This window comes from Osmerus eperlanus, chromosome 23 (assembly GCF_963692335.1).
Source record: "Osmerus eperlanus chromosome 23, fOsmEpe2.1, whole genome shotgun sequence".
Classification (NCBI taxonomy): domain Eukaryota; kingdom Metazoa; phylum Chordata; class Actinopteri; order Osmeriformes; family Osmeridae; genus Osmerus; species Osmerus eperlanus.
Window position 1 is genome coordinate 7,660,316 of NC_085040.1, and position 22,295 is coordinate 7,682,610.

At 44.9% G+C, this 22,295-nt stretch overlaps 2 protein-coding genes and 1 non-coding gene across 4 annotated transcripts; 2 read left to right on the forward strand and 1 right to left on the reverse strand.

The window, feature by feature from the left end:
* Positions 1-1,389: 1,389 nt before the first annotated feature.
* On the reverse strand, positions 1,390-9,808 carry trmt44 (tRNA methyltransferase 44 homolog). Its single transcript, XM_062449533.1, has 11 exons — positions 9,395-9,808; positions 9,140-9,257; positions 8,742-8,961; positions 8,499-8,567; positions 8,263-8,370; positions 7,599-7,670; positions 6,673-6,779; positions 5,695-5,878; positions 5,076-5,424; positions 2,254-2,370; positions 1,390-1,978 (listed from the first exon to the last, which is right to left on the reverse strand). Exons 1-11 carry the CDS (start codon positions 9,738-9,740, stop codon positions 1,728-1,730), a joined length of 1,941 nt encoding a protein of 646 aa, XP_062305517.1. The 5' UTR covers positions 9,741-9,808; the 3' UTR covers positions 1,390-1,727.
* Positions 9,809-11,874: 2,066 nt separating this feature from the next.
* Positions 11,875-20,884, forward strand: tnk1 (tyrosine kinase, non-receptor, 1). Of its 2 annotated transcripts, none has more exons than XM_062449638.1 (14): positions 11,875-11,978; positions 14,701-14,889; positions 15,092-15,162; positions 15,259-15,453; positions 15,568-15,720; positions 16,160-16,437; positions 17,234-17,360; positions 17,466-17,612; positions 17,842-17,936; positions 18,732-18,962; positions 19,161-19,234; positions 19,416-19,912; positions 20,014-20,109; positions 20,361-20,884. In XM_062449638.1, exons 2-14 carry the CDS (start codon positions 14,727-14,729, stop codon positions 20,508-20,510), a joined length of 2,277 nt encoding a protein of 758 aa, XP_062305622.1. In that variant the 5' UTR covers positions 11,875-11,978; positions 14,701-14,726; the 3' UTR covers positions 20,511-20,884. The 2 variants fall into 2 exon arrangements, with proteins under 2 accessions (XP_062305622.1, XP_062305621.1); XM_062449637.1 differs by lacking the exon at positions 11,875-11,978 and adding an exon at positions 11,987-12,261.
* A 980-nt stretch (positions 20,885-21,864) lies between these two features.
* LOC134010165 (U1 spliceosomal RNA) lies at positions 21,865-22,027 on the forward strand. The gene has a single exon (XR_009928315.1). It is a non-coding gene; the product is annotated as a U1 spliceosomal RNA (small nuclear RNA).
* Positions 22,028-22,295: the final 268 nt, after the last annotated feature.

Below are 22,295 nucleotides of genomic sequence, written 5' to 3' on the forward strand. Positions count from 1 at the left end.
AAACATTGCACAAAGCCCATGGCGACACACTAAATAACACATGAGAAACAAGCGAACTTTGTTCCTGGAGAGATCGGCCACTTCTGGCTGACCTAGATACAGGGCTGGGTCAGTTGTTGTTGGTATTGTCACCCTCTTTAATATCCCTTTTAACTTGACTAGAGAGACTGGGTCTTGGTTTCCTCAAGTCTTGGTGGCCAGACACATCAAACACAGTCACACACGAAATACATCCATGGGCCACCCGATGATTTTGGTCAGTACACACGCCACTTAATTCACTGCTGTTGTGGTTGGCGTGGTGATGCATGTTTTAGACTGGGCTTGTTTTTGTACATACCATCGGGGCATTGACTCCATCAGCCAAGTGAGGGGTGAGAATCCATTTTCCTTCCTTCTGGTCAAGGGGCTTGTGAGGTATTGCTGTGAGGCAGGTGTCAACTGAGTCATCATGGTGTCTTATTTGGTGTGGGGGGCGGACAGCGTGGGTGGCGCTGGAAAATGAGGTCAAAGGGGTCATAGAGGAAGCAACAATGGAAAGGTAAGGGGTGTGTGTATGTGTGTGTGTGTTAGTGTAGCAGGTAGATGTGCATGTGCACCGGGTGGACTGGCTCAGACTCCTCCTGGACAAATATACTGTAGGCCAGACCGTCAACAGGCTGTTTGTCGTTTTTATTTTTCTGCATGATTTAGTCAATGTCACTCTGGCCACAAGGGAATACAGTCGGTTAATTTGAAACTAACCTTAGAATGTCCCTTTGAACCTGCATATGGATTTTCAACCTTAAGATCCAGCCAAGGGAAAAGGGAAAGACCAAAGCATGTGCTGCCTGAAGTCAATAACGATGTCTCTTGTACAGAGAGAGGATTAAGTTTTACAGATGACATCGATTGAAAACGTTGACGCGTCCGGCACACTCGAAGGCGCCGCCAGCTCAAGGTCAACCGTTCCCCGGTGATTAGGTTTTGTCACTATGCATCAGCATTGTCACAAAGACATTCTGTGATAACTATCAAGCCTGTATTTGTTATTTGTATTATTTTGGACTCAGTGACCCCACCACCCACCACGACCCCCTGTAGGCCTCTCCCCTCTTGACCCCAGGGTGGTCCCCGGAAATCCTCAACCATCTGCGAGTGACATTTGAGCCGTTGGACCAGGTCCAGCGGGGGAAGATGAGCAGAGAAGGGAACACAAGGGAGCACCACACAGGGCACACCCCCCACCCCGCCCCAAACCCTCAACCTACCCACCGAATAATTCATAACACTAACATTTACTCTGCTAAGTCTCTCTGTTGGTTTGATTTGGACCTCAAAGCGGCCCTGTGTCTGTGCCAGCATTGCGGGGTCAATACAGTGTGGCGAAAACAGCATCAAGAGAACCTCTTATCTTATTTGGGATGTTTATTTGGCTCCGATCTGTACAAAATAAGCAGGACCGAAAAGTGAGGATTGTCCCTGGATTTACTATGCCAAAAAAATGCCCCAGTGTATCGCACGTTTTTTGCAACAGTCCAAAAAAATTGAATAAACAAATTATGAAATAGAAACACTTGGAGTAGTTGACTGCCGTCTCAGTCCTTCACAATTGATTATTGGTCTTAATTAAAGTAGTCAGAAAACACTAGATGAAATAGTTGCCATACTGTACAGTACCATTAATGTATACAGATGAAAAACTAAATCCTCATCAAACACACACACAGCCGTAGGACCTTGTCCTATCAACAAGCAAAGGTCTTCAATTTCTTCAGGGGTCTTGTGGAAGGTCGTAGGTCATCTAGGCCATGTGCGAAGGCGCACTCCTCTGCCTGCCGGGGGCATCCTTGAGGGTGGTGTGCATGGAACCAGCAAGCCCTCGTCTTCAGGGCGCCAGGGGGCATAGGCTTCCTCTTGGCCTCAGCTGCGGTGCCATGGCCCCTGGGTCTGTAGGTCTGGGTCCTCCAGTCCCTGATATGGACCATCCCTCCTTCCACTTAAGATAGCACCGGCAGAAGAAGCTAATTACTGTTGGGGCCAATTACTGCACTACACAGAGGTCCGACGTTACTGCAAAATCCCAGTCTCTTAACAATTACACTTTAACTGTATTTGTCGTCGGGGGAATACATTTCATGTGTATATCAGGGTCGTGTACTGCGTGTCCTAGTTGTGAGCCAGCGTAGCGTTGTTGTGTGTACGGTGTTAGATTCGAAACACAGCGAGTGCGGCCCACTGGACACTCAGGCTGACTGCGGGGAGGCTGGTTACCTCTGAAGACCTGGTGGTTGTTCCTGAGCAGCGTCTGAAGACCCCCGCACTCCTTCTTCAGCACCTGCAGAGTCTCCTGCTCCAGCGTCTCCGCCACGCCTCGCACCGACAGGCTCCCTGACGGGGAGACAAAAGAAAGACGGGTGGTTCTCTCCCTCCCTCCCCCGGAGGGGGGAGGGAGAGAACAGGTGGACTTCAGATGAAAACAAATGGGAGACGAGAGGGAAGAGAGGAGGGGTCGAGTCTTGCTATTCTGCTCTTGCCGCCAGAACATTTTGTTTTAGATACCTCGAGCTGGATTTTGTGTTTTTTGGTTTAAGGCAAAGACATTTCGGTTGTTAGAGCTTGAGAGAGGTGGATTAGAACATAAAAAATATGTGATTTTGGAAAAGGGAGAAAGACATGGGATGACTGAGGTGTTGCAAAAAGAAACCTTGGTCAGGCCCTTGAAATGTCAGCATCTAAGCTGTGAAGTTTCCTCAATTTACATTGGTTCAACATTCATAACGATCAAAGAGCCTATCATTACTGACGGCCATTTTAAAGTCTGATTCACTGTTGTTCCAAACCAACCACCATTTACTCACTTGTTCTGTCATTTTTGATTTTGATCAAATTTTTGATCGATTTGATTTTATTAAAGGGTAAAACATAAAAACAAGCCAAGTCATTTCCAGTGATTTAGCTTAAGCCGCTTGCATTGGAAAACTTAGGTCGCCATGATACTGTAAACTGAGAAATACATTGTCAGTCCAGTCCACACTGCGGCCAACCTTTCAGTTCCATTCCACGAAAACAAAGGTATTTCTGGCTCTCGTTGCCTCCCAGTGGGGAATTTAATCTGCGTTGACCTTTGGGTAGTTTAAATGACAATCTCATCTTCTCTGGCATATGGGAGTGCAATTCCCTCGTAGGTTTTTGCCCGTGTTTTCTTCTTGTTTTTTAGGTCAGGGTGTGTAGGAACACCATAATTACCTACCAATTCTCACACATGCCAGTACCCTGCAACTAAATTACCGTCCAAAACCCGTCAATCAATCATTAACAACCCCTAGCTACCTGAGTCTCTTTTGCGGCAACATTGTTCTGTTGCATTTGCCTACAAAGTAAATACGGAGCGCTAATAGATCCAGGCCTAGTGGGCCTATTTCAGCATTCACTTGGAACAAAAACACAGACAGCCAGTGTGAACACCGTGCAGACAGCAGTCGAAGAGGCCGACGCCAGTAAAGAGAGCTCCAGGCTCTAATATAATATCAATACAAGGTTCAGACTTGGCCTTTGGAGACGGGTACACTAATGGGGATTAATGGCATAATGGGACTATTGACAACAACGTGAATTCAGCCTCGTCTTGGACTGCGAACGATCTAGTCATAGCGGCCAACTCTAACCTACAATTATGCTGCCCTCCCCGGGTACAGCCTTACTTATGATTGATTGCGGAGCTGGAAGTGTTTATGTTGTGCTTAGGTTTTGTACAAAATCAGGTAGAGTGGAGACAAAGTGGCCACAGGAAATGCCAAGTAGGGAAAAACACACATAGAGGAGCACTCAACATCGACAAAAAACTATGTAAATTCTATTTCTGGAGATTTCGAGAGTGGGAGGCCTGGAAAGTTCCCAACACATCTTATTTGTATGGAACAGGAAAAAAAACATTAGACTATAGACTTATGACAAATAAGCATAAATAAATAAATAAAACATACGGCATGACACCTAAGGTACCTAGACTATTCTTTGTTAAACAGGGAAGTTCCATTATTTAATAACCGTGTAATAAAAGCGTGAGGGAAGAAATATCCTGTCAAACTTGCATGAGCGTGAGTCACTCAGAGGCTGAATACCATCAATACAACATGGCACGGAGTAACCCGAATTTACCCGTCGTCTTCACTGAGGGGAACCATAAGATAACTAGTAGGAATAGCTCAACACAAATGCATTGTCATGCATAAATCATGGATCCCAGTGCATTATTCATCTTGTCCTCTCTTATCCTGGGGTTCTCTCCCTCCCTCTCTTCAACCTGTTGTTCTCCCTCTCCACCTCTCCCTCTTTGTAATTCCAGTCCTCACAATTCCGTTTTAATCAGGGTGGACTTCATCTCCTTATCTCATCCATCGTCTGTATTTCTGTGTGTGTGTGTGCGCGCGTGTGTGTGATGAGGGCCCCGGGGGTGGTGATAAAAGAGATACGGGGTAATGTCTACGTGTGTGGGCTTGTGCGTGTGTGTTTCGGTGGTCTGCGCGGTGTGACGCAGGAAGATGCTGGCAGTGGATGAAACAATGACAGGGTTCAAAGCAGGGTTACCCAGAGAACTCCCTGTTGATGCGGAGGGACGGGGGGGGGGGGAAAGAGCAAGGGAGAGACAAAGAGGGGAGAGCAAAAGATGGAAAGGAGAGGGGGAGTAAAAAGGGTAGGAGAGAATGTGTGTGTGTCTGTGTGTGTCTGTGTGTGTGTGTGTGTGTGTGTGTGTGTAAGTGAGTGGATGAGAGAGACTAAAAATGGAAGGTTCAGGGCATGACAACCTCGACCATGAGTAAAAAGTGCGTTGGAAGAGATAAGGTACAGATGGTAAATGTCCAAACTCATTTATCTCAGTCTTAGGCAGGTGCATGTAAACCCCTGCCGCCCTTAATACTCACTCGAATGAATCATGAAGCTGTACCATGCCTTTAAAACCCCAATGATCCCCTCAGGATCATAACATCGGAATGAATGTCTTTAATCCTAAACTTCTATAATAACACCCTGTAAAAGAAGATTTATGTCCACCTGAACAGGACACCATTTTTCTGATTTTGTAAAGTAAGTACCTCCTCGGTTCCAGGCGACTGGCACCCCCCCGTCTTCGTCCTTGGTTAACCCCAGCAAAGCATTAGCCACCCGTAGGACCACACCATCTATGAAATCCCGGGGAAGGGCGGCACAGTTCCGAACCGTCTCAACCCTCTCTCTGGGCTGGAACCCGGAGCCCCAGTCATTGTCATGGGATCTGCAGGCCTCTGAATCGTCATGGCCATTTTCCACTTCACCTCTCGCATTTGACCCTTGACCCGTGGTCCCAGAACGAGCCTGGCGACTCTGTATGTACAGAGTCCTGTGCTCATCTGCCTGTTGCTCGTCTGAGCGTTCATAGGTCCTCGACTTTCCCACCAGACAAACCTGCACAGAAACATTTAACAGTGAAAAATAAAGCCTTAACGGAAAATTGCACAGGAGCGTAGGCAACCCCAAAATATTACAAAAACATAATATACAAGTTTGCTTGTAAAATCCCATTTGTGTGTGCCAGTATTTCATGTGTACCTTAAAACCGCCTTGGGTAAATGTAAAAAAAAAAGGTTCGAATAAATTGTTGCGAACATCATTAAGCATGACATGGCATGAAAGGAGGATGCCAAAGTCTAGGTTTCAGTGTTGCTGCCAGCCTACCCGCTTGGTGGAGGGGATTCTTAGGCAGTCTTCCTGGGTGATGAACCCACAGGCTGTGCTGACCTCTGTAATGAAGTCAATGTACTCTTTGTACTGGGACTTCTTACACTGTCTCCTCTGGTACTTCCCATAAAAGTCGAAGAAGCAGCAAGGCAGGACAAAGTATCGACAGGAGTAGGACGACCTGGGGTTGAACATAACACACTTGATGATTGACATGTTTTTTCATGTTTGGGTTCAATAACACATCCAAGCCCATGATGTCTATGAATCCCAGCCCTTCCCATTGGGTCGTAGTGTACATCTAAGTAGAGTAGAATCGAATAGTGTAGATCTAAATAGTGTAGATCTAAATTGCTTTGATCTAAATAGTGTACATCTAAATAGTATACATCTAAAGAACTTTGATCTAAATAGTGTAGATCTAAATTAACTGGATAGGTGTAGGGGAATGCTGCCAATGAATGAGCTATAAGGAGTCAAGCTGTAGATAACAACTGTACCATATTCCTCTACCTATCCAGTCCCATTTAATACATGCACAAACTGAGTCCAAAGACATGAACTCCAAAGGTTCCATAACATGAGTCTGAGTAAACTCAGTTCTAACTGAATGTCGAGGGAGCAGCGATTCTTCCTGAAAGAGGAAATAGGAACATGAGCAAACTGTTCCTTGGCATTAACCACCACAATCCAGTTAGAACTGGGCACTTCTAGTCCTTGTTTATTTGCTACACTTACTTGACACTACACTACTCTGCACGTCTGCTAAACGAATCAGCGTAGTAAATGCACTGAAGAGTCAAGAGCCCAAGCTCAACATTACCCTCAGGTGGCCAGCACTGCTAATTACATGTCACTCACATCATCACCACCACCACCACCACCACCACCACCACCTTCTTTTTTAATTCAAACTCGCAAGACATCAGCTGGCACTCAGGCTTCTTGTCTAAAGTGAATACGTTGATGACTCACCTCGCCGCCATCACAGGGATCCACGGCGTGAGCTCGTCTGAGTGGTTCCCAATCAACCAATCTGTGGATGGGAACAAGAAGCTATCGCCGGGAGTGATCGCGGTCTCCTGAAATAGAAACACCCCCCTGAAACCGTGAGAGCTTCTCCAGATCAGAGGCACACTGGCTGTAATTACATTTTGAATCGTTCATTAAAAAATGCTTGTGACAACCTGCCTGTGTGGGAAGGGGGGGGGGGGTGTTCTTACTTTGAATGTAGCAAGTGGTTTGTTATTTGTTATGATGTACGTTCATTTTGTGTCTGGGTGTTTGAAGGTGTTGAAATTAAACACTGGGATTGGGATTCCAAATTTGGAAGATTGGACAGTGTTCAAAGCATTCACGTAAGCTACAACAGTGAAAATAAGATACGGTAACAACCCCATTCTAACACAAGCTAATCTTACTTGCTTCCTTGATAAAGCGGTAAACACAAGTAAAAAAAAAAAATTGAAACCAGGGCAAAAAGAATGAGTGAGCAGATTCAGACAGAACTCCATCCCCTTGTTAAGAGTACATCGCGCCCCTGTGGGATAAAGCGGCCAGCCATGTCTCCCTGGCCTCAACACAGTGAATAATGGATGGTGGAGAGCACGCAGCAGGGTGTTGTCAAATGCAAGATTGAAGACGACAAGAAGCAGGGAAAAGTAAAAAGTGGGCATACGTAAAAAGGGGTTCCCTATAATTGTGTGTGTGTGTGTGTGTGTGTGTGTGTGTGCTCGTGGTTGGGAATGTTCTGTTGATATTCAAGTTTCTTTGAAGCTATACTTCTAGGTCAGTCACTACACTTAACGTCAAATCACGGCATCACAGTACCGCACAATTCGATGCCACGAAGCGTCGAAACTATTTCTATCCAATCAGGAAGATTTACTAAACTATCTCACCTCTAGAAGTGTTTGGGCTCCGTACATGTCCCAGATCTTCCTTCTCCGCACATCGATGCCCTTTCCAGGATGCTGCAATACAAGCAACCTTGACGGTCAGTTCATAATCGCTTCATCAAGCCGACCGAGTCTGGTTACAGCCCTTCTCTTCCCACACAGCCACTGTGTGTCATTTCAATTACATCCACCCAGGACCATGATTGGATGATAGGCCTGTATGAGATTGCTGATTAAATATGTGTTTCCAGGGATTAAATCCTCTCACCTGCGTCAGACGACCACCGAGTCATTGATTAAGCGTTCCAATGAACATTTAAAAATGAAGTCTTTAGCAACAGAGGTCAATTTTCCACATGAAAAGTTTTTCGGTATTGACATTCAGGTGCTGTATACAGTACATATATATATATATATTTATTACATGAGCAGGGGAGTCAGGTGGCTGAGCTGTGAGGGAATCGGGCTAGTAATCTGAAGGTTGCCAGTTCGATTCCCGGTCATGCCAACTGACGTTGTGTCCTTGGGCAAGGCACTTCACCCTACTTGCCTCGGGGGGAATGTCCCTGTACTTACTGTAAGTCGCTCTGGATAAGAGCGTCTGCTAAATGACTAAATGTAAATGTAGCATGCAAGGGAAGGCTTGTGGGCTGACGACTATACATACTCCTTCGTTGGTCAGTATGTGCACCAAAAGGCCATTTCCACAGCCAAGATCCACAAACGACTGTTTGTCAGTGAGGCCCTTTTCAGATCGCTCCTCGCCCCAGAGGACCTAAAGAACAGTGAAGAAAGCTATTGTCCTCGTGATACTTCTGATATACTCCCACTGGCATTCACATAAATATGAAATATGAAAGCATCCACTTAAGAGATGTGCTGTCAGAACTAAGCTCAACCTACCAGAAGATAGGTAGCGATGGCAACGTCTTCATAGACAAACTTCTCTGGGTTGGTCACCTCAGGCCAGACCTGCAGGAACAGGTACAGAAATGGCTTCTTAGTCAACAACTCTCAGAATAGGCCTGGCGGCTTTTGAGACACACCATGTTTCCATGTCAGACCGTACAACACATTTGCTAATACCTTAGAACGATTTAACACAATTTCCTAAGCTTGCATTGTGAATATATATATATGTTTTACCTTGACCATTTCCCTGTACTTGTCCTTTAGTTGTTGGTACACATAGCTGTACTTCTCTACAGGCAGCAGAGACAGGGTGCTCTTGAACTCACTGGTCCTACTCTCTGTGGCCCAACGCACCAGTCTGGGCAGGAGCTCTGTGGAGAGCCAGGGTAGCTTCGGGTAGGCTACCCCATCTGAGAACCATTCTTCTGGCCTAAGGACATGTAGTCTCACTACCCTGGGAGAGGAAAGGGGCGGGGATTGTCTTACGTTGGATAAACTTTTCACATTCCTCGTGTCCTCCAAAAAGATCCTCATCCCTCGGGTCATCCCCAAGATAGCAAATGTTAAGATTAGAATTCTTAGTACGGTCACAGATTAATAATAACGGACGTTAGCATCGTTTTGTGACTCACCATTCATTAGAGCTTGGAGCAAGGAGCTGAAGCTGATATATGTTGCTTTTTCTATGAGATACCTGTCCCTCTGTGTCCTCTTCAGTCGGTATGAAGGTCACTCTTTGAGTGTCAAAGTCTGGATACAGCATCATAATAAACTTACACAACTGTAATGTAATAATATACAAATGTATGTAACAACACTATCCAAAAACATGATTTAAAAGGCTTACACAGGATTCGTTAGTCTGGTTATATTTGTCAAGTCCTTACCTCTGAGTATAATTTCTTTATGTGCTGTTGTCCCATAACAATTTACTTTGGGGATTATTGTTCTAACACTATAAGACCATTGTCCTTCTTTTCCACGTTCAAGTTCACCACCACTGGTTCTCAAGAAAGTAAACACATCATTGGATTCTGTGGCATCTTTCTCTTGGCCTTGTAGAATGGGTGCAAGTTCTGTGAAGTCCACATCCTTCCTCTCTGTCTCTTTAACTCCGCATAAGCGTTTGTTCACAACATGAGGTTTCTTTATCCACACCTCCACAGCAGACCAAAATCCTTCTGGAAGAGTCTTGCACTGATCCGGGAACTTTAATTCAAATAATGTTGGCATTGTTAAGATATAGGACCACAGTTAAGAGTACCGTTACGAAGCCAACGTATGTTTACTGAAACATTTAACTTCCGGGTATTTTAAAACAGCCAAACATTTCAAAATAAAAGTCAAGAAGGCTTTCAAAAGTGTAACTATTTAATGCATACTTAGCTTGAATATTTAACAATACTGGAATAAATGAGATATTATGTAAGTCTATCAAACAGCAAAATATAACTATTGTTTATATTATATGTACCGGACAAGAGAATGGCGTCATGTCAGTGAACAAAACTGCGTTTACAGAAAGAGACAGGAGAGGGCGCTACTGTTATTTCCAGCACCACTACTCTGTCAAAACGTAGCATACTTCTATTACTGAAAGTTTGTAAATAAATGTTTACAAAAATATATGTATGTATTAATATGCATTGAAGACACACACACAGAGAGAGACTGACACACACGTACACAATATAGACTACACGGGCCACATTCACTTTTACATACATTAAACTGAAGGAGAAAATACATACAGTATTCATGGAACACATGGAACAAAGAGCTTGAATGCAATGGCATCTTTTCTTGACTTTAAAACATGAAGCAGCTTTGTGCCTTGTTTACACCCTCACTGTATTAAAAACATGTATTTTCCTGCAGGGGCGGTTCGGGGGGGGGGGGGGGGGGGTAGTACCCCTGCGACAAAAAGCTTGGACCCCCTTGTAGGAGGGGGTCCCCCCTAAATGTATAGTCAGAATTATTATAAGCATGGTATTTTGCCTGTTAATGCAGTGAAGAAAACTATATGGTATAATACACCCACCCCCCCACCCCCCACAGATGAAATGGTAGAACCTCCCTTGTTTTCTTGACACAAGTCTTTTCCCAACGTGCTAGACATCTATCCGAAAACACCCACATTTCTGGAGGAGCCACTGGAGTGACTAATCACATTTCGAGGGGTCACCATGGGCCACCCCCTAAACACGTGTACAGGGATGCTGATTTTGTTCGTATTGACCGTGTTACAAATAACTTAGGCATCGATACTGCATGTGAGTGAGAGGTGCATATCATGTTTGAGGCTCCTCTGCTCAACTCCAGGCCACCCACATACTCTGGGAGAGATTCCCACGCTGACGCCTTGGTGATTTTTTATTTTGCACAACACTGTTTTTAGTTTCCAAGTCAGCTATGAAAACTTTCAGCATCACAGTCTGAAGTTGACAGGTTCAACAATTCCATTTATTCTGTGAAATGTAATGTAATGTAATACAACATTATGTGCCACTTTCTTTGAAATGTAAAATGAACAGCCACTCCAGTGAATAGGACCTCCAGATTCTATTTTTATGTGTAGTCATGTGAGCAGAGGTTGAACTACTGTGTCATACTGTACCAGGAAGTACAAGGTGCAGGGGAGAGGAGGCATGCCTTTAAGATAGGGTTTACATTCAAATTGGCGGCCAAGTGAGAAGTAGAAATCTTGACAGACCGGCTTGACTGGAACATAGAAAGAGAGCGTGTCGAGAGTTTTCTTTGGCTACTGGCAAGTTTCGGTATCCAAACACAACCAAATAAGTAGTAGTGCAGGAACATCGCCTCTTTTCTCAGTGAAGTCCTTACTCAGTGTTGTAATTGTGATTTCATGCTAATATTTTAACTCCACCATATTCTTTATTAATTGTAACAGGATGCTTAGTTCCTAAAGTATCTAACCAAAAAGCAGAATACAAAATTTAACTAAATGTAAATGTGACAGTACCAATTTTGTCCATTGTGAAAAGTAATTTTATGGCTAGTATATTGCTATGAACTATGAACAATGTTGTTGTTGTTTAACCCTTGTGTTATCTTCGGTTCATTCTGACCCATTAGTCATTGTGACCCACCGTCGTATTGCGACAAATTTACCACATACAAAAACAAAGTGAAGCCTTTTCTTTTAACCGTTGGGCTGTCTCAGACCCCCCACATTGCAAAGGTTAAAAGAAAATTATTTTTATTTGTTTTTGTATTGGGTAAAATTGGGTAAACACAAAGATGGTTCGTTATGAACCTTTGGGTCATGTGACCCGAAGGCAGCACAGGGGTTAAGATAACTAATTCTACAGTGTCATTTGGCACTGTGTTACAAACCACTAGTCTCAAACAGACTACTTCCGTGAGTTTGGCTGCTACAATACTCTCCAGTGATTATTCATGTGCGCACAGGTGGAAGACTGACAGGGGTGGAGTCTAGCAAGGCAACAGGTAGCTCGAAAAGATTGTCGTGACTAACAAATGTATCTAAAAACGTTTTGTAGACACCATGAGACTATGACACTGTATGCATAAAAAAAGAACTGAAAGAATCGCGTAAATATTAAACATAATTCAAACTATTTTTAAGAAGCGGATGAGTCGTCGAGCCTATGGAGGTTACCAGACAGATATGGCTAAAAAGGAATGTGTGTTGTATGTAAATACGAAATAACTGGGATCATAAGCGAAATCATTCTTTGCTTTTGGTGGAGTCATTAACCTATTGTTGGCGGTATGTATTTACACTTACCTGTCTTAATGAATTGAACTTTGGGGGACAGATTTATACTAGCCTATCAGCAAGGCAACTCGCTTTCTACAAAATAATGACGGTTTCATTTCACTGGCCTAGTTTGGACATAATGGCTTTGATCACTTTAAATTCATATTAATTTATTGAGGCCAGATCATTGTTCAGTGTTATAATTTCTTGTTGAAAGTACTAATTGGAACTCATAAGAAATCAGGTCTACATGTGTCCTTACAAAAGTGAAAGTTGCCTCATTGAGAGCATTGCCAGTCATTTGCGTGGGCTGCTGGTGTATTAGAACCTGTGCAGTGTAAGAAAGTTTAGGGTGAGTTTTGCAATTGATAAAGTGGTCATGGCAACCTCAGTGAGCTCTATAATTATGTCATTAATTATAGACTACATTTCTCAACACAGCAATGGTCAGACATTGTTGAAGACATGCTTATTTGCTGATGTGGATAAGCAGCAGATTGTTTGTTAAGAGAAGTTATACAAGTAGATTTTTATGCTTTGTCTTCCAGTCTTTTTGTTTGGGTGTTTCTTATCAAGGATCATGTTTCCAACGTTTTTTCGACTTCTTGGGTTACTCTATAAGTTGATCTCCCTTGATCTTGTCCTCTCACCTGCAAGTCCCTCCAGCATAGTTTGAAACCTAGAAATGTTCAAATGGACTGCCTAACAATGTGAAATAAAGAATTGTTTAATAGGCCAAGCCTTGAAAAACACGTTCAAACGATTATCCAGTATGTGGTTAAAGATTTCCACAGTGTGTACATAGGGACAACTGACCTCAACTCAATGGCCTGAAAAAAGACCCTTCCAATGTTTACTGGCTCACATGCTGACACGGCACAACTGTCCCACCCAGTTTGTTTTCAAATGTGTTTGGGTGTGGACGCAGAAGTAGTCTTGGGTAATTCCGTTTGATGAAGTTTCTGTCTGGACTAGCCCCATCTTGCATGTGTCTATCTTAAAATCATTGTGGGGGGAGGCTGTCAAGGAGAAATTGAGAAAACGTCTGTCTTGCATGACATTGTCAGGCTCTGAGTTTTCCAGGGCAAAAAACGACACAGGAATCTGACAGGCTTCTCCTGACTCATGCCCTACCAACTACTCCAGCTGATAACACTGACTGGCTGTTTTATGACTGCTGTTGCCTGAAGCAGTCATACACAGACAGGTATAATAGCTGACATTTCACATTGACAGGAGAGCAATTATGTGCAGAAAAGGAAACACAACCTGGAACACTGATAAAAGATAAAATATCAATGTCATATACTGCTCATTAGAGAGTGTAAGCAGGGTGCGAATTACGGGGGGGTTTGGGGGGGTCTGACCCCCACTAATTAAGACTTGGACCCCCCCAAAAGAGATCAAAATAAAAGGTTGGGGGGTCAATACACGCCCTGGAGAAGAACTTGACCCTTGTCATTGTATAATTCGCACTCTGAGCATAAGTGATACTGTTCAGGGTCCATGCTTTAGCTTAGTCAGAGACATAACATTGTGCCATTATTTCCTTACAAAACACATCTTTAGTGTTGTGTTTGAGCATCTCTTGGTTTCTATCCTTTGTGTTTACGTAATTGCTGAGAAGAACAGGTTTGACTAGTTAGTCGACCACCAACCATTTCCTATCTGGGTTGGTGATGTTGTTTCAAAATGATTGTTGGTGTTGACTGATTCACCCATGCGTGGCCAAGTCACCCTTAACTTCTGTTGATTGAGCTATTCTTCATCTCTCTCTCTCTCTCTCTCTCTCTCTCTCTCTCTCTCTCTCTCCCTCTCTCTCCCTCTCTCTCTCTCTCTCTCTCTCTCTCTCATATCTGTCCTCGATCTCCTAGTCCCTCCTGTTCCTCATTTTCCATGCATTGTGAGCTCTGTTGTTGGGACTACAACCTCTCTGTTCCTGCTGCCATGGAAGTTGGGATGGCGTCCATGTTGTTTAGGGGGGGGATATCACATTAGCCAGAACTCAGCTGACGTTGTACTTTTCTGGCAGGCGCCAATTTCTCCCCACAGCGAGGCTTCCATGTTTTTAAAGGACACAAAACAGAGGTTTGATGGTTCTAGACAGACAGGAGATCAGCTTGCAAGGTTTATTATTGTGCCAGTGTCAGCATAGTTACAGTAAAACAGGGAAGCGTTTCATTGCATAGAGGCACCATCTCCTCTGGTTACAGCTCTCTGGGATTTCTCTGATCTGCTTCCAGTAAACAACTTGAGTGAATTTGGAATGATATTGTGTTGAAAGCAGCAAGGGCAGCAACAATATTGTCAAACTCTATTCCAGGAATGTCACATGAAATGAGACCTCCTCTGTGCTTCTCTGATCTTATCGGTCAAGGGCCGTGTGTTTCCTCTCCCCCCCTCCCCCCCTCCCATCCTCCTCTCCTAACCTTTGCCCTTTGGCCCCAGGCGGATCTGCGCTGCCTGTGCAGGTCATGCTGATGGACAAGGACACACAGTGGCTGTACCATCTCCTGGCCGAGGTCCAGTTGGAGAGGTTTTACCTGCGCGTCCGGGACGGACTCAACATCACACGCGTCGAGCACTTCTCCTACGTGAAGGAGGCTGACCTTGAGCAGATAGGCATCAGCAAACCAGGTTAGTTGGGTCTTGGAATGCTGAACAGAAACATTTGGTTTTCTATCATAGGATGATGTATAGGTTCAAATCATGTTTATGTTCGTATAAACATATACATTTTTATGTGTGGCCTCTGAGAGTTGTTCAGTAATGAAATACTTGTTTTTTTCCGTGCATTATGTTGTGTGTTATGTATAATTTTGGTATTTTCTGCATGCAGGACAGAGAAGACTATGGGAGGCTCTAAAACGTTACAAACTGAACATGCGACCACGCTCATGGATGACCAAGGTAGAAAAACTCACTTCTCAACCTCGAAAAGCCTGACCGCCATATCTCTGGGATCAAAAGGTTGTGCAGCACATTAATCCTTTTCCCCATGTCCAGGTCTTCAGTGGGCGTGGTCCAGAGGTTGGCGACCAATGGAGTGCGGGAGCGCCCAGCCAGAGCCAGGGCCAGGACACAAGGCGGAACGTGAGCTGTCTGATCCAGGACAGTGACCTCACCATGGGAGAGAAGCTGGGCTCTGGCTCCTTCGGGGTGGTGAAGAGAGCAGAGTGGCAGACTCCCACTGGGAAAGTGGTGGGTCACTGGGCTCGGCTTTGAATCCAGTCCAAAAAAAAAAGAAAACCTTTTGAATAATCTTAATAAGCGGGGTTTATTTGCTGAGCTATGTCTCTGCTGTGGCCATGACAGTTGCCCGTCGCCGTGAAGTCTCTGCGTAGCAGCCTGTCCAGACAGACCGACACGCTGACAGACTTCCTCCAAGAGGTGACCACCATGCAGTCCCTGGACCACTCCAACATCATCCGTCTGTACGGAGTTGTGCTTACACAGCCCCTCAAGATGGTAGGAATCCTACAAATACATTCAGCCGGGAGCATAGACCTCACCAGGTCAGCTGGATTCTGAATTAAATCAACACCGTAAACAGAATTAGCAATGCTAATGTGAGTTATACTGTCATCCTGCTTCAGTCTTCAGTAAATATGTTATTTTCTGTTGGTAGTCTTGGCAGATGTAAGATTGGATAGGTTGGCATACAATTAGCATGTTGAGAAGACTGAGTTAAATAGTTTGAGTTGATTACAGGATCACTGGGAAACAGAGCACTTGCGACATCTAGTATTGGTGCTAGGGGATAGTAAAGGGGACTAATGGATCTATATCTAGACCCGGAAATCTATATCCAGTTTCCCTACAACCTCCATTGACTTGTCAACTTCAAAGGAAAAGCGTTATCAAAACATCCTTGAGTTGATTTTGCCCTTCCTTTTACTATCTCCAGGTAACAGAGCTGGCAAACCTGGGCTCCCTGTATGACACCCTGCGCTCACGCCAGTACGAGTACCCCCTTGTTCGCCTGTGGCTCTTTGCCACCCAGATTGCAGCCGGTATGGAGTACCTGGAGGGGCGCAGGTTCATCCACAGGGACCTAGCGGCACGGAACGTCCTGCTAGCGTCCCGGGAGATGGTGAAGATCGGAGATTTCGGCCTGATGAGGGGCCTGAGCCAGGAGAAGGACCACTACGTGATGAAGGCACACCGACGGATCCCGTTTGCATGGTGAGGAGATAGGAAGCGGGGGGAGGCAGGAGGAGGAGGACGGAGCAGATGGAGTTTGGTGCATGGAGAGCAGATATCAGGTTAAGTTAGAGGATACTACGACATGAATAAGGTCCAGGACAGAGGCTGTAAGGCCGATTGCAAAGGCTCTCTGAGGTGGGAAGGTTTTTTTTTGCCTTCACCTTTTTCAGTTTGAGGTGAGAGCTCATTTTTACAGAGAACAGAGGAAAACACAGAAATGAGAAGACAGCCGGTAGAAAGTAAAACAAGCACCAAAAGCCAGTGCTCGTGGGTTATTTGGCGATACACCACACCCTCTAGTGGCTCATTACTTTAATATACATGCCCTTGTCAGCTCCCTTCCTGGCTCCAGGCGCTGGAGTGAAATACAGCTCCACCTGGACACCCTCTTTTTGACCTTCTCATAGTTCATCACTACAGATGAACAGAACATGGGGAGTGCATGGGGTGAAAGGTGACCTGAAGACTGCTATACAAGAATCAACATGAATCAAAATACTGTAGTAATATGAAGACAACAGTGGATAATATGACACAAGATTAATAATAATAAGGTCATATAGATTAAGTATTAATAAGCATACTTCATCTACTGATTGGGATAACATATGCAAATAGTAAATCGTATTTTTCCCTACTAGAGGAAGAGCAGTGTTGTGGAGAAAGGTTGTGTTGTGGATTATTTAGCTCGGGAGACTTGTAGCCACCTACCACAAAAGCTTATTAGCCTTTCTTGAATAAGAAATATTCCCTTTATTCCCTCTCCCCTGTCCAGGTGTGCCCCAGAGAGCTTGCGTGTCGGCTCGTTCTCTCATGCGTCTGACGTGTGGATGTTTGGGATCACTCTGTGGGAGATGTTCACCTACTGTGAGGAGCCCTGGCTAGGCATGTCAGGCAGACAGGTGTGTGAGAAGGCTTTCATTGCAAAAAACAATCATTTATTCATTGACTCTACATTGACCCGAGGTGAAAACAAATCTTTCGAACTCCCCTCACGCTGTGTCCAGATCCTGTGGAGGGTGGAGCGCGAGGGCGAACGCCTGGAGCGGCCCCCGGACTGTCCCCAGGAGCTGTACTCCGTCATGAGGAAGTGCTGGGCCTGCACCGCCACCGACCGGCCCACCTTCTCAGATCTTGTTACGCTGGTGGCAGAGGTCGGTTCACCAGTACAGCCACCAGCACTCATTACTACTTACCAGTACTTATTAGTACTCGCCATTACCCATTAGCACTCGCCAATCGTCACCATAGTAACACCACTTGTTGCTGGGTGTTCTGTCTGGCTGTGAGCATGTCGATCCAAATGCTCGACTTCTGTTTTCTCAATCTCTCTTTCTTTTTCCATTTTTCTGTCTACCTCCGTCCCTCTCCCTGTCTCTCCAGGCTCAACCCATGGAGGTGCGCGCGGTGAGGGACTTCAACGAACCCAGGATGCTGCCCCTGCTGGCCAACGACCTAGTCACCGTCATAGACCACGGGTGAGGGTGGGGGGGCGGGGTCAGCCTATGAACTGTTCTACTTCTGAGGAACATTCCAGAACCAGAGCCTCACATTCTTTCCTCCCTCTCAAGGAGGGGGTTTGGTATTAAGCATGGGAGGCATTTACTTCTGATGTCTGAGACATAATATTCTAAGCAGTATTCAAAAACAGTATTTTTACTGTTGATTGTTTTTCTACAGGTACACGCTTGCACTTTTGAGTTTCATGTTGTTTAATTGTGACTTGTTTAAATGCATGCTCTTATGGTTCTTCCCTTTGGCACTTATTTGGTTTTTCACAATGTATGCTTCATGTTTTGTTTGCTTGCAATGTTGGGGATATCTCGTTGTCATGATCAGTGACCTATGCACTTTTGTCAAGCTCTCTCGTGGAAGTCGCTTTGGATAAAAGCGTCTGCTAAATGCATAAATGTAAATGTAAGCATTCACTGAAATTCAGCAGGTATAGGACATTCACACGTGGGTAGTTCCATGTCCCTGTATTTCACATTAGTCGGTAGATCAAGAGTAATTTGTAAAAGGAAGGATGGAGAAAAGCTGAGATATTCTCAGGACTGGAGTTAAAGGCTGAGTTCTCGAGGGCATGGGCAATGTGGAAGTCAACAGCCTGATGGCATGTGTAAATAACAGCTATTGTGCATTTAAGTTTTTTTTTTCTTTCTTCTTCTTCAATTTCTCTCATACTCCTCCCGCTTTTAATCTGCCATTGCAATATGAAGATAATGTGAAACCACTTCCTGTGACTCTCCCTCTGTCTTCCTGTTCTCCTGCAGCCTGGAGCTGTGTGAGTGGAAGGGCCAGAACCAGAGGGCCCTCAGCGTCGGCTGGTTCCCCCCGAGTCTGGCTGCACCCTCAGTCGCCACCGGCACCGCCCCTGCCCCTTGTCCAGGCCCCGTCACACATCTCGCCCACATCTCCGCCCCCTTGAGGGGCAGTCTGCAGCACACAGGGCACGGGGACTGCCACCCCGACCGGAGCTGGGGGACTCCCGAACGCCTGGAGGAGTGAGTATATCTCTCAGTAAGCTTTCAAACAAGGTGCCAGTCAGAACGGACTGCTTTTCTATGGGAGACCAAAGTAAGGTGCTTTACAGACGCCGTGTGCCAGAGAGCACGGAAATCATCATTTACACATCCCTGGTTTGCAGAGGATGTTTCTCGGTTCATGCTGCATGTTTACATGTGCTTGGGGTTTTGTTACAGCAGTGGGAGGTGGAAAACTCCTCTAGTTCACAAAGAGAGAGACAAGGAAGGCTCAAATTTACAGAGCATGGCAGGTAAACCACCACTTGCATACAGATCACACAAAATGGCATCCCAATTCGGCATCTTTTTCCAGAAACTGTTTTAATAGTTGCCTAAGCCTGTGTACTTTTGTTTGAACTTCTGCACGTATTGATTGATGGATTGATTGATTTATTACTAGAAGCTATGATGCCTGCATCCTTTCCTTCCAAGGTATGTGTCGGAGTTTGGAGTCTGTCCTGGGTGAATCTAAGAGTAAAGGTCAGCCGGTAGGAGGGCTGCGTGTGGACCCCCGTAGACCCTTCCCCAACACTCCCATGGCAGCTCGCAGCGTGGTCACGCAGGACCCACGCAGGTTCAGCGAGGCCAGCATAGCCCCTCCTCCACGCCCACCACCCCCAAACCTCAAGTGCCTCAAGCCACAAATGGTGATCCGAGACCGGAGGCCGGCGGTGAATCCAGCCCCAGGCTCTTCTTGGCCTCCACACCCTCAGCAGCAGCAGATACAGGTGGCCCAGCCCCCACCTCAGCCAACCATGGGCATCAGCAACCTGGTCAAGATGGCTCACATGGCACGCTCAACACCACAACTTGATGACGGTGCAGACAAAGAGAAGGAGAGAGAAAAGGAGAGAGAGAGGGACAGGGAAAAAGAGAGGGATCGGTACCCACCTCAAGTGCAGAACACCAGGGAAGCAGTCATTTCACAGGTATGTTTGAGATGTTGGTTAAAGATCATTGCTGTTTGATCTGTAACATTGAGCAAGCAATTTCACAGATTGAACTCTGTTTCTCTGCTCTGGTTGGCCAGGTCATGGAGGCGGTGCATGGTGTGACCATTGATGAAGTCCGTAACGCACTCCGTCGCAATGAATGGAACCCACTCAAGGCTGAACAACAGCTTAAGGTTGGCATAGTATTCAAACATTCATTACATCATAGAATGAACATTCATTACATCATATACATTCTTTGTGTTTTAGTCGGGTCAATCTAAGATTGTATTTTATCCCTTTTTATCTCACACTTCGATTATTAGATATACTAACCATTTTTTCTGTAGTTACGCAGAAGACCCTGTTAACCCCGAAGGACTGTAAAATTGCAGCATGCATTTTATCAAACTAATCTGTTACAAATGATCTGATCTCCTCTTAGATGGAGCAGCTCTACTCTCTGAGTCTGTGTACCAGAGAGGACTGTTTTAGGATCCTGTCCAAATACCAGTGGGACCTCCAGCTGGCCAGCCGTTACCTCATCAAACTAACCAGGGATGAGAGGGTTAATGGGGGACAGAGTGAGAGATAGAGGGAGGCACCACCTACCAACTCAGGTGGAAGGACACCAAACTAAATGAGGGAGGTTTAAGGAACTGGAAAACAAGAGAAATGGAGGAGGAGGAATGAAGAATGAACTACAAACAGACAGGAGTACGAAGAAGATAAAAGCCGGATACCGTCTTTTGTGTTTACTTTTATTTAATGAAGAGACAGGTGTATCCACAGTTTTCTAAAACATATATCCTGATAGATTTGTACATATTTTATTTGTCTTAATTGTGTTTTAATAAACTGTCAATGCGGGTTACAGTACTGTAAAAGGTTGGATGTTAAATGGGCCAAACAGAAACCTGAGGCAGAGATTTTTTTTCTCCTAATTCAATAAAGACAAATTTAAAAGTCTTTTAATTGTAATATTTTGTCACCTAGAATTTGCAGAACAGTAGTGCTGTGTGACCCCTGCTCAGTGCTGTGAGGAATCCCCTTTACAAGTACAAAGAACAACTTATACTATTTTCTAGTGTTTGCACTGTAACTATTCACTGCTATAGCCAATCATGCTACAAAATAACGAACAGCTAAATTAAAATGAGAAACCAGGTTCCCATGTGCCCTTACCTACCTTCATGTCCATGTCTGGCAGGAAGTGTATTTTAGAATTTCCAGAATATATTGACTGTTTAATGTATCTTAAAATACCGACCAGAGGACCACGTCGAGGTGTGTTCACTGTGGGCGTATCTACCTCCCCTACCAAAGTGTCATATTACCCACGATTACATCCTGCTAAATGTGTATCATACAAGAATATGTTTGATCGAATAATTAACCCTATAAATAGTACAAATCTACACTTACATTTAGTCATTTAGCAGACACTCTTATCCAGAGCGACTTACAGTAAGTACAGGGACATTCCCCCAAGGCAAGTAGGGTGAAGTGCCTTGCCCAAGGACACAACGTCATTTTGCAGGCCGGGAATTGAACTGGCAACCTTCAGATTACTAGCCCGATTCCTTAACCGCTCAGCCACCTGTCTCCACACTTGCAGTTTGTGTCCATATCTTGCATTTTCTTTAGCTAAGAGGTGATCCAGAAAAAAGGGGGGAAGGTAAGCACCAGGTCACCGCGGATGTCACGTGACTGAAAACTGAATTGTTTGGGTAACATACTGCAATGCATTGTGGGTCACAGACAAAAGTATATTTACATTTAGGTTTAAAACGCAGGCAAAATCTATTTCTTGTAGTTATTCGTGTTTAAAGGAATGGTTTTCTGATGCCTTTCACGTGCGCTGGTAAAAGAATAAAGAAGTAAATATGATCACCGTCACTATAGAGTACGAATGGAAATGAGTACCCCACATTGCCTATGCTCACGTCATACTTACCTGGCAGTGGAGACACCTTAATCACAGAGGTGATTCACCCAAGTTGAGGCTCAGCCATTGCACCTCGGTTGTTTGACGCTTGCGAATATCCAGAATGTTGAAATCTCGACTGCATAAATTCTGGTAGCGGGGAACTGCGTTAGCGCTCTCCCCCAATTAAATGTTTCAAGGACGTATATGAGTGCGTAGTTCGGATATTAAACTGACACCGGAAGCATGAAAGAACGTGTTTCTAAACCACAAATGAGATGGAGCAGAGCCTGTCCACTGCCTATAAAGCCCCATTGTACCGAATTTTGTTGCAGTTACACCAGAGTTCCACTGGGGGTGATCGCAGTCGAGTGCAAAATGAATGGGAGTCTATGGAGCTAAATGGCTAAATTTGTCTCTTTTGCCTGATTGTCGTTGAGAAATCTCAGATTT